This window comes from Nerophis lumbriciformis, linkage group LG06 (genome assembly GCF_033978685.3).
Source record: "Nerophis lumbriciformis linkage group LG06, RoL_Nlum_v2.1, whole genome shotgun sequence".
Taxonomy (NCBI): Eukaryota; Metazoa; Chordata; class Actinopteri; order Syngnathiformes; family Syngnathidae; genus Nerophis; species Nerophis lumbriciformis.
In genome coordinates, this window is record NC_084553.2 from 10,233,451 (window position 1) to 10,245,950 (window position 12,500).

General features: G+C 42.3%; 1 protein-coding gene across 3 annotated transcripts in view; it reads right to left on the reverse strand.

Moving 5' to 3' along the window:
- The window catches only part of LOC133608457 (uncharacterized), a 444,769-nt gene that overhangs the window by 184,576 nt on the left and 247,693 nt on the right, over window positions 1-12,500 (reverse strand). For all 3 annotated transcript variants that reach the window (XM_061963698.1, XM_061963697.1, XM_061963696.1), the window contains exon 10: window positions 5,289-5,343. In XM_061963698.1, coding sequence (XP_061819682.1) covers window positions 5,289-5,343 — 55 coding nt within the window. The remainder of the gene's footprint in view (window positions 1-5,288; window positions 5,344-12,500) is intronic.

Consider the following 12,500-nt stretch of genomic DNA (forward strand, 5'->3'; position numbering starts at 1 on the left):
AGATGTCCGATAATGGCTTTTTTGCCGATATCCGATTATGTCCAACTCTTAATTACCAATTCCGATATCAACCGATACCGATATATACAGTCGTGGAATTAACACATTATTATGCCTAATTTTGTTGTGATGGATGCATTAAACAATGTAACAAGGTTTTCCAAAATAAATCAACTCAAGTTATGGAGAAGAATGCCAACATGGCACTGCCATATTTATTATTGAAGTCACAAAGTGCATTACTTTTTTTTAACATGCCTCAAAACAGCAGCTTGGAATTTGGGACATGCTCTCTCAGGGAGAGCATGAGGAGGTTGAGGTGGGCGGGGTTGGGGGGAAGATGGTAGTGGGTGGGGAGAGGGTAGTGGGGGGTGCATATTGTAGCATCCCGGAAGAGTTAGTGCTGCAAGGGGTTCTGGGTATTTGTTCTGTTGTGTTTATGTTGTGTTACGGTGCGGATGTTCTCAAGAAATGTGTTTGTCATTCTTGTTTGGTGTGGGTTCACAGTGTGGCGCATATTTGTAACAGTGTTACAGTTGTATAAAAGGCCACCCTCACTGTGACCTGTATGGCTGTTGACCAAGTATGCCTTGCATTCACCTGTGTGTGTGAAAAGCCGTAGATATTATGTGACTGGGCCGGCACGCAAAGGCAGTGTCTTTAAAGGGGAACATTATCACCAGACCTATGTAAGCGTCAATATATACCTTGATGTTGCAGAAAAAAGACCATATCTTTTTTTAACCGATTTCCGAACTCTAAATGGGTGAATTTTGGCGAATTAAACGCCTTTCTACTATTCGCTCTCGGAGCGATGACGTCATCAGGAAGCAATCCGCCATTTTCTCAAACACCGAGTCAAATCAGCTCTGTTATTTTCCGTTTTTCCAACTGTCGGAGGGTGTAACAACACGAACAGGGACGGATTCAAGTTGCACCAGTGGCCCAAAGATGCGAAAGTGGCAAGAAATTGGACGTTTGTTCCGCACACTTTACCGACGAAAGCTATGCTACGACAGAGATGGCAAGAATGTGTGGATATCCTGCGACACTCAAAGCAGATGCATTTCCAACGATAAAGTCAAAGAAATCTGCCGCCAGACCCCCATTGAATCTGCCGGAGTGTGTGAGAAATTCAGGGACAAAGGACCTCGCTAGCACGGCAAGCAATGGCGGCAGTTTGTTCCCGCAGACGAGCGAGCTAAACCCCCTGGATGTCTTGGCTCACACCGTCCCTTATGCCACCGAAGATGATCAAGAGAAAAATATCGACCCTAGCTTCCCTGGCCTGCTGACATCAACTCCAAAACTGGACAGATCAGCTTTCAGGAAAAGAGAGCGGATGAGGGTATGTCTACAGAATATATTAATTGATGAAAACTGGGCTGTCTGCACTCTCAAAGTGCATGTTGTTGCCAAATGTATTTCGTATGCTGTAAACCTAGTTCATAGTTGTTAGTTTCCTTTAATGCCAAACAAACACATACCAATCGTTGGTTAGAAGGCGATCGCCGAATTCGTCCTCGCTTTCTCCCGTGTCGCTGGCTGTCGTGTCGTTTTCGTCGGTTTCGCTTGCATACGGTTCAAACCGATATGGCTCAATATCTTCAGTTTCTTCTTCAATTTCATTTTCGCTACCTGCCTCCACACTACAACCATCCGTTTCAATACATGCGTAATAGAGATGCACGGTTTGCGGACACAATCGCCCGATCCGCGGATTATCCGCGGATCGGGCGGTTGAAATAATAAAAAAATAGATTTTATCCGCGGGTCGGGTCGGGCGGTTGAAATTAAAAAAAATTAGATTTTAAACAGATTCAGGCGGGTGGCAGCTAAACCAATTCGGAAATATATATACATAGTTAAATGTTGTTACCCACATACGAAAAACGAGCAGGCACCTGCTGCATATGCCACAACAGAAGAAAAAAAAAAAAAGAGATGGACACTTTTACGGAGCGGAGAAGGGACGCCTCGCCGGGGTCCGGGACCGAGGCCCCTTCCCCCGAGAGGGCCCCACCGGGAGCCGTAGCTGAGGTGATCCGCGAGAAGGGCCCGACGCACGTCCAGGGTCACCACCGCGCCCACCGCACCGACACCCCGCCTCGTCCGCCTTCGCCGCGGCCGGCGTCACGCACAGCAGGTAAGCAGCTTACCTGCCCGCCACCCCCGTGGCCGGGGGCTCGTAACAGGGGTCACTCCGCGCGCTCCTCCCGCGCAGCTTACCTGCCCGCCACCCCTGTTGCCGGGGGCGCGTAACAGGGGTCACTCCGCGCGCAGTGCGCTCACGAAAGGGGTGGGGCTCACCCTGGTTGATATAGACAGCAGGACGGTGGCCATGGAAGTCGGAACCCGCTAAGGAGTGTGTAACAACCCACCTGCCGAATCAACTAGCCCTGAAAATGGATGGCGCTGGAGCGTCGGGCCCATACCCGGCCGTCGCCGGCAGCGAGAGCCGCGAGGGCTAGGCCGCGACGAGTAGGATGGCCGCCGCGGTACGCGCTGAAGCCTCGGGCGCGAGCCCGGGTGGAGCCACTGCGGGTGCGAGGGACATCACACCTCAACGCGCTTGGAGGTGCGCTCAACGCGGCTCCCATATGATTGCGCACTCGCGTGCGTCTGGGTCGTGACAGCGTGGCACGCATTGAATGTCTGTACTGCATTGGATCAGTCTCCTTTCTTTAACAGGCAAAAGCTTTATAACCTCACTAGTGCCTTGCATCGTCTATATTAGATATATAACAACGGGCGGATGCGGTTTTGATTAAACGGGCGGATGCGGTTTTGATTAAAGGGGCGGCATGGCGTAGTGGGTAGAGCAACCGTGCCAGAAACCTGAGGGTTGCAGGTTCGCTCCCCGCCTCTTACCATCCAAAAATCGCTGCCGTTGTGTCCTTGGGCGGGACACTTCACCCTTTGCCCCCGGTGCCACTCACACCGGTGAATTGAATGATGAATGATAGGTGGTGGTCGGAGGGGCCGTTGGCGCAAACTGCAGCCACGCTTCCGTCAGTCTACCCCAGGGCAGCTGTGGCTATGAAAGTAGCTTACCACCACCAGGTGTGAATGATGGGTTCTACATGTAAAGCGACTTTGGGTACTTAGAAAAGCGCTATATAAATCCCAGTTATTATTATTATTATTATTATGTTAGACCGGGTGGATGGCGGATGGTTGACGACTTTCTGATGCGGTTGCGGATGAAATAATTGCCTATCCGCGCATCTCTAATGCGTAATCTGTTGAATCGCTTAAGCCGCTGAAAGCCGAGTCTGAATCCGAGCTAATGTCGCTATAGCTTGCTGTATGACGTCACAGGAAAATGGACGGGTGTTTATAACGATGGTTAAAATCAGGCACTTTGAAGCTTTTTTTTTAGGGATATTGCGTGATGGGGAAAATTTTTTAAAAAACTTCGAAAAATAAAATAAGCCACTGGGAACTGATTTTTAATGGTTTTAACCCTTCTGAAATTGTGATAATGTTCCCCTTTAAGGTTTATTGGCGCTCTGTACTTCTCCCTACGTCCGTGTACACAGCGGCGTTTTAAAAAGTCATAGATTTTACTTTTTGAAACCGATACTGATCATTTCCGATATTACATTTTAAAGCATTTATCGGCCGATAATATTGGCAGTCCGATATTATCGGACATCTCTATTATGAACATCTTTTATGAAGGTTGAAAAGTTACTTAGTGCTGCTTTAATGCTTCTTAACAGAGGTGGGTAGAGTAGCCAGAAATTGTACTCAAGTAAGAGTACTGTTACTTTAGAGATTTATTACTCAAGTAAAAGTAAGGAGTAGTCACCCAAATATTTACTTGAGTAAAAGTAAAAAATATGTTGTGAAAAAACTACTCAAGTACTGAGTAACTGATGAGTAACATACACACTCATATCATATATATACATATATATATGTATATATATATATATATATTCATATATATATATATATATATATATATATATATATATATATATATATATACATACATATACATTGATATATACAGTATATAATTTATATGTATTTATTTTGCTGTTTTTGTTTACATGTTAAAGGTGTTTTAATGAATATACATGCATGTTTAACATATAGATTCCTTTCTTTAATGAAGACTAGAATATAAGTTGGTGTATTACCTGATTCTGATGACTTGCGTTGATTGTAATCAGACAGTCGTGATGATAACGTCCACGTTTTCAAATGGAGGAGAAGAAAAGTTCCTCCTTTCTGTCTAATACCACATGAAAGTGGTTGGTTGGTTTTTGGCATCCTATTTGTCCAGCTTCCATATTCATTTTTATACACTTTACAAGAAATACATTGGCGTCAAACTCCGTAGCTTACTAGCTTGTTTGCGCTGGCTTTAGGAGACTCTTGTTTTGAAAGCGCAGGCGCGATGGAGCGGCACTTTTATTGTGAAGACAGGAACGTCCTCATGTGCGGTCAGTCTTGAGGCTTTTGACGGGATGTACGGTTGAAATAAAAAAAGTATATTTTTTCCTTCACACTTAGTTTTGATTGTTGATTGATTGATTGGAACTTTTATTATTAGATTGCACAGTACAGTACACATTCCGTACAATTGACCACTAAATGGTAACACCCCATTAAGTTTTTCAACTTGTTTAAGTCAGGTCATGTGACCACTTGGCTCTGTTTGATTGGTCCAACGTCACCAGTGACTGCATCTGATTGGTGGAACGAAGTGAAACATCACCAGTAAGGCAGGCACTTTGAAGGTCTGTCTGACAGACCAAAACAAACAAAGCGTGCATTAACAGATCGATAAAAATTAGTAGCGAGTAGCGAGCTGAATGTAGATAAAAGTAGCGGAGTAAAAGTAGCGTTCCTTCTCTATAAATATACTTAAGTAAAAGTAAAAGTATGTTGCATTAAAACTACTCTTAGAAGTACAATTTATCCCAAAAGTTACTCAAGTAGATGTAACGGAGTAAATGTAGCGCGTTACTACCCACCTCTGCTTCTTAATGACATTTAAGGCCTTTATTATCACAGATTCCATTCAAAGTCATGTTTTGTATTGACCTGCGGAAACTCTGTGACGGTGTTTTAAAAAAAACAACGATTGAACATAGGAAGTGGCAAGACAAAGCAGCGTGAGGCGTACAAGTCAGACACTTTCAGCTGCATGCTTTGTACATGTGGAACGACCCAGGGCCAAACAGACAATGAGATATGGCCACAAATGGTGCAGAGAATCAAAGAGTATGGATGTAAAGGTGCCACGGGATGAGCTTTATGGCGACTCTTACCTGAGTTCTGAGCGTTGAGGGGCTGGTGGAAGGACGCCTCCGTGTCTCGATGGATCTGCGGAGAAACAGGAAGACACCGAATCAGCCTCAGCAACATGTGACCCGAGCTAAGACAAAAAGTAGTGGCGGTTAGGAAGGACTCTCTGGGTGACGCCGGCCTTGAGACTAGTTAGTAATTCCATCGCGTCCCTAAAGGGTCGACGGTTTGGACGGGTTCTCGCACTCACATTCAGTGTCAGACTGAGAGCTGTGGCGGTCTGCATACACACACACGCTTCTGCTTCCTGCGTGGTGAAGACGTGCATAGAACAGCTGTGTGTGTGTGTGTGTGTGTGTGTGCGTGTGTGTGTGTGTGTGTGTGTGTGTGTGTGTATGTGTGTGTGTGTAACAGAGCTGGTTTTAGCAACAGTCGTCGTCATAATCGCTTCTCTTAAAAAAAAATCCCCCACCCTCCTGAACTGGGGCCCCCTTTGCGGTGTCGAGATTTGACTGGAAATGCACACGCACGCACAAAACTTGCCCGAAAAAGTTGCGTACAACATTTTCCACGCAAAAGTGTGTGATGTATAAAAACACAATACAACTCTTTGTGCGATAGTGTGATGTTAAAGTTAAAGTACCAATGATTGTCACACACTTGCCAACCCTAACCCGAATTTTCCGGGAGACTCCCGAAATTCAGCGCCTCTCCCGAAAACCTCCCGGGACAAATATTCTCCCGAAAATCTCCCGATTTTCAGCCGGAGCTGGAGGCCACGCCCCCTCCAGCTCCATGCGGACCTGAGTGAGGACAGCCTTTTTTTTCACGACGGGAGGACAACAGGGTGACAAGAACTAAATCATCAAGACAAGAGGTGAATTGTATTATTATGTTTATCTTACCTAAAAATAAATATATTTATTAATTAAAAAAAAAAAAACGAAATAAATTTTTAATATATTTTGCTAAAAACATCAAAATTGGCTATTTTTAAGACCCTTCTTAAAACCCATTTTTATTCACTGGCTTTTAACCCAGCATGAGACTTTGAACTGTTTTTAGCTTTTAACTTTTTGAACTGTTTTTAACTTTTAAACTGTTTTTATCTAACAAACTGTTCTTAGGGTAATTTACATTTGCTTTTTAAATGTGTATTTTTATTTCTGTTTTAAATGTTATTTTTTAGTCTGTCCTTTGCCTCCATTTCTTTGTGGTGTACAGCCCTTTGTTTTTCAACTGTGCTTGTTTTTAAAGGGCTTTATAAATAAAGTTGGTATGGTATGGTAAAATTAATTGTATTTTTATTTGTATTTTTTCTGACTCCTTATTACATCCAGGCATTAGAATTATACATTAAAATAAACATATTTGAAATAATTAATTTTAAATTATCATAACAATTCATTTAAAATGACCATATTTAATTATTAAAATAATTGCTTGTTTATCAACAACTTTAGCATTTTTTTCATTACATTTTGAAGCTCTCAGAAGCCAAGTTGTGTTATATTCCTTAATAATTTTTTATGCAAGTTTGAAGTATCAATTATCCAAACACAGTTTTATTTGCATATTTTCAGGATGTAGAGATATATATATATATATGTATGAAATACTTGACTTGGTGAATTCTAGCTGTCAATATACTCCTCCCCTCTTAACCACGCCCCCAACCACGCCCTGCCCCACCCCCGACCACGCCCCCACCCCCCACCTCCCGAAATCGAAGGTCTCAAGGTTGGCAAGTATGCACTAGAGGTGAGATTCTCCTCTGCATTTGACCCATCACCCTTGATCACCCCCTGGGAGTTGAGGGGAGCAGTGAGCAGCAGCCGCGCCCGGGAATCATTTTTGGTGATTTAACCCCCAATTCCAACCCTTGACGCTGAGTGCCAAACGGGGGAGGTAATGGGTCCCATTTTTATAGTCTTTGGTATGACTCGGCCGGGCGGACACTCTAACCACTAGGCCAGTGTTTTTCAACCACTGTGCCGCGGCACACTAGTGTACCGTGAGATACAGTCTGGTGTGCCGTGGGAGATTATCTAATTTCACCTATTTGGGTTAAAAATATTTTTTGCAAACCAGTAATTATAGTCTGCAAATGATGTGTTGTTGTTGAGTGTCGGTGCTGTCTAGAGCTTGGCAGAGTAACCGTGTAATACTCTTCCATATCAGTAGGTGGTAGCCGGTAGCTAATTGCTTTGTAGACGTCAGAAACAGCGGGAGGCAGAGTGCAGGTAAAAAGGTATCTAATGCTTAAACCAAAAACAAACAAAAGGTGAGTGCCCCTAAGAAAAGGCATTGAAGCTTAGGGAAGGCTATGCAGAACGAAACGAAGACTGAACTGGCTACAAAGTAAACAAAAACATAATGCTGGACGACAGCAAAGACTTACTGTGGAGCAAAGACGGCGTCCACAAAGTACATCCGAACATGACAACAACTGAAATATTCTTGATTGCTAAAACAAAGTAGATGCGGGAAATATCGCTCAAAGGAAGACATGAAACTGCTACAGGAAAATACCAAAAAAAGTGAAAAAGCCACCAAAATAGGAGCGCAAGACAAGAACTAAAACACTACACACAGGAAAACAGCAAAAAACTCCAAATAAGTCACGGCGTGACGTGACAGGTGGTGACAGTACACCTACTTTGAGACAAGAGCTATAGTGATGCATGCTTGGTTATGATTTAAAGTCATATCCAACAATTGCGACGACTTTTTACTGTGAACTGAGTTTAGTTTTTTAATGATTTCTGCTGGTGGTGTGCCTCCGCATTTTTTTAACTCAAAAAATGTGCCTTGGCTCAAAAAAGGTTGAAAAACACTGCACTAGACCACTGAGCAGTTGTTGCGCTATATTATGAACTAGACAGGGTGTTGTATTTTATTTTGAAGTATCGCTTTTATTTTTGAAGAACCGGATGTCCGGTGCGGGAAGTGTCTTCGCTGTTTTTTTCGTTTTGTTTACTTCCTCTCGCTTCGGACTTTTGAGTCGGAAGGTAATAGTTCTTAACTGCTCCGTGTTTCTTCACTTCTGCTGTAAATATTCTTCCGAAAACGTTCTTAAATACTTGAGAAGTTAACACAATAATGTTGAGGGCACAAGTGACGGCTTTTTTTCTGCACAATTTATAACAATCTATGCTCACCTTTGTGCATTCACAAACAGCATAAAACGTTTGGTGGACAAAATGAAACAAAGAAGGGAGTGGCATATAACATGTCTTTCTGTGGCATCGTTGGAGAAAGTCATACATGTAAACAAACTACGGTGAGTTCAAGGACCGCCAATCTTACGTTTGCTGTGGTCTAGAACGGCACTAAAACCACTATCAGAAATGCAGGCAATATTACATACAGATAGATCATATGCAGATATACATTAAATAGACAGAGGAATTTAAATGAGCTTAAATATACCTACAAGTGAGGCATAATGATGCAATAGTACATACAGCTAGCCTAAATAGCACGTTAGCATCGATTAGCTTGCAGTCATGCACTGACCACATATGCTTGATAAGCACCCCAACAAGTCAATAACATCAACAAAGCTCACCTTTGTGCATTCACGCACAGCATAAAACGTTTGGTGGACAAAATGAGACAAAGAAGGGAGTGGCATATAACATGTCTTTCTGTGGCATCGTTGGAGAAAGTCATACATGTAAACAAACTACGGTGAGTTCAAGGACCGCCAAAATGAGTAGGACAAAACGGCGCTCGCCAAATACTCTCATTAGAGAATCATGTTTAATATAAACAGTGTTTTTTTTTTTTAACAATTAGAGAGGTGTGTGTCATGTTGCCCTCCTACGGAAACCATATTAAAACAAAAAATATATATTTTCCCCCCCATCTTTTTCTATTTTGATACATTTTTGAAAAAGCTCCAGGGAGCCACTAGGGCAGCGCTAAAGAGAAATTGCCTTAGAAATTTAGTGTGATTGGGGCGGTATAGCTCAGTTGGTAGAGTGGCTGTGCCAGCAACTTCAGGGTTCCAGGTTCGATCCCCGCTAGTCACTGCCGTTGTGTCCTTGGGCAAGACACTTTACCCACCTGCTCCCAGTGCCACCCACACTGGTTTTAAATGTAACTTAGATATTGGGTTTCACTTTGTAAAGCGCTTTGAGTCACTGGAGAAAAAGTGCTATATAAATATAACTCACTTCACATATAATTCACATTATTTTTGTCATTGCTCAAACAATAAAACTGACCTATTTAAGGCTCATTTTGGGGGGGAAATGTTGCATAGTTTGTGTTTTCGCCATAAAAACAGGGTTTCTTTCAACATAAAACATTAAACAATGAAAATGACACAAATTCCATAGGGGAGATGGAAGGATGGGCAGCGCCTGAGAGCTGCGGCCTGCCACCATGGCCCCCCACTCCCTCCCCTCTGTTGCTAGATATCTCGAGATGTACGTTGTAATATGTATATGTGCTTTGCTATGGAGGTTTTTTCCCACTCCAGACTCTAGATTGTATTTTTTTTTACTCATCCTTCCCCAGCGTTGACCTTTTACCCCATCTTTTACGGGGCGCCTTGTGGCGACCCATCAGCGTTCCTGTTCTGTAACCCTGTACACTGTTTGTTTGTCTCATCTTGAACGGGTTTGTGCTGAAAACAAAGTTTCGTTGTACTTGTGCAATGACAATAAAGACCTATCCTATCCCTATCCCTATCCTATCCTAGATGTAAAAATATGACTTATTTCTTAAATTTGTATGACTTCTGGGTCCCTGGGATTAAACTTGAGGGGAGTCCTAAAGGCATACTTGCCAACCCTCCCGGATTTTCCGGGAGACTCCCGAAATTCAGCGCCTCTCCCAAAAACCTCCCGGGACAAATTTTCTCCCGAAAATCTCCCGAAATTCAGGCGGACTCAGGTCCTCCACAATATAAAAAAGCGTACCTGCCCAATCACGTTATAACTATAGAATGATGGAGGGCGAGTTCTTGGTTTCTTATGTGGTTTTATTGTTAGGCAGTTTCATTAACGTCCTCCCAGCGTGGCAACAACACACAACAACAGCAGTCACTTTTTTGTATACCGAAAAGCAGTTTGTCTGCCGTAAACAGCAATGTTGTGACACTCTTAAACAGGACAATACTGCCATCTAGTGCATTTGATGAAAGCACTTTTGTGCGTGCCACACAGCAATGCATCATCAGAGACTGGGTGTTCAGCATGGTTCGAAAAATAGTGACAGAGAATAGAACAAGGATGGACAATTCAACCCTTAACTCAACAATGAGTAGATGAGTGTTATGTGTAAATAAATGAACACTGATATTCAAGTATTTATTTTATATATATAATAAAATATATATATATATATATATATATATATATATATATATATATATATATATATATATATATATATATATATATATAGCTAGAATTCACTGAACGTCAAGTATTTCTTATATATTTCTTATATTTAGCCACGCCACCGACCACGCCCACCCCCTCCCCCCACCTCCCGAAATCGGAGGTCTCAAGGTTGGCAAGTATGCCTAAAGGTTAAAAAAAATCTATATATTGTAATGGTTTTGAAAATGAAAACTACCTAAATGGCCCCGCATAGTTTTGATGTTTCGGTGTGTGGCCCTGAGTGGAAAATTTTGGACACCCCTGACTTGGAAATGAAACCTGGTTCAAGTCGACTTGGTACAGTAGGAGTTTCAAGATGACAGCTTAAGATTTTTGCATTGTTTCACTTGGAAAAAGATGTCGAGCGTGTTCTTGTGTCAAGATTTGTCAATATTTCCCCGCCTTACCATCCTACTGCCCACACTGGAATGTCAGTGGCAATAATTAAAGCATTGGTATGTCAAAATAATCAAAGCAACAGCCTACAGCGGGGGTCAGCAACCCGCGGCTCTCGAGCGGCGCCCTGGTGGCTCCATGGAGCTTTTTCCAAAAATGCTAATTTCAGCGGCCCTTGAACTCACTGTTGTGCGGACTGCGACGCAACAGCTTGTTTGCATGTACAACTTTCTCCGACGCTGCCACAGAAAGACGTGTTTTATGCCACTCCTTCATTGTATCATTTTGTCCACCAAACGTTTTATGCTGTATTGAGATATATTGATGTTATTGACTTGTTGGGTGTGCTAATCAGGCATATTTGGTCAGTGCATGACTGCCAGCTAATCAATGCTAACATGCTTAAGCTAGCTGTATGTACATATTGCATCATTATGCCTCGTTTGTAGCTATATTTGAGCTCATTTATATTCCTTTACTTATGTCCTCTTGTGTATTTAGTTTATTGTTCCATGTTTCATGACACATTATCTGTATGTAACATTGGCTGCATTTCTGATAGTTGTTAGTGTGCCATGTTGTTCCAGACCACAGCAAACGTTACCCAGTTTGCAAAGTGTGTAATAAATCCATTAACTTGGACACACACATCTATACCTTTGGCCATTCTAAGACAGAAGAAGAAGTTTTACTCATGTTTTCCAATGTTGTAAAAATGTGTATAATAAATATTACATTTCAACATTTCTGTCAACGAAGATCGCGACACATAGTCCATTTTGATAGTAGGCTGATATAACTAATATAGACACTTACATCATGTGTTGCCTTCATTATAACACTTATATACGTCTTGTAATTGTTTGCGGCTCCAGACAGATTATTTTTTTTGTATTTTTGGTCCAATATGGCTCTTTCAACATTTTGGGTTGCCGACCCCTGGCCTACAGGAACCATCTGAAAGTGTGCACCACACAAAAAAACAACAATGTCTGCAATAAGTACATCTAATTTCCATGACAAAGTAGGTTTGTGGGTCATGTACAATGGACTATGGAGGCCACTCACACTAGGCCAACTGCACCAAACTCTGGACCACTTGATGTTTTTGCTAATGTGAGCATTTGGACCCGAGCTCGAGTTCCCTCCTTTTGGATTGGAATAATTGGGCCGGGTCACGGCACGATTTATTTAACGCTAGCACAGGTTCTACAGAGCCCAGTCATACAATGACTGTAATACAAGGATGTCAAACTCATTTTAGATCGGGGGGGCCACCATGGAGAAAAATCTACTCCCAAGTGGGCCGGACTGCTAAAAAATAAAAATAAAGACAACTTCAGATTGTTTTTTTTGTTTAAAAAATAGATGATATTGTACAATCATAATGTTGTCGTCGTTTTTTTTACACTTAATAGTATTCTATCTTTATTTGTTGTTATT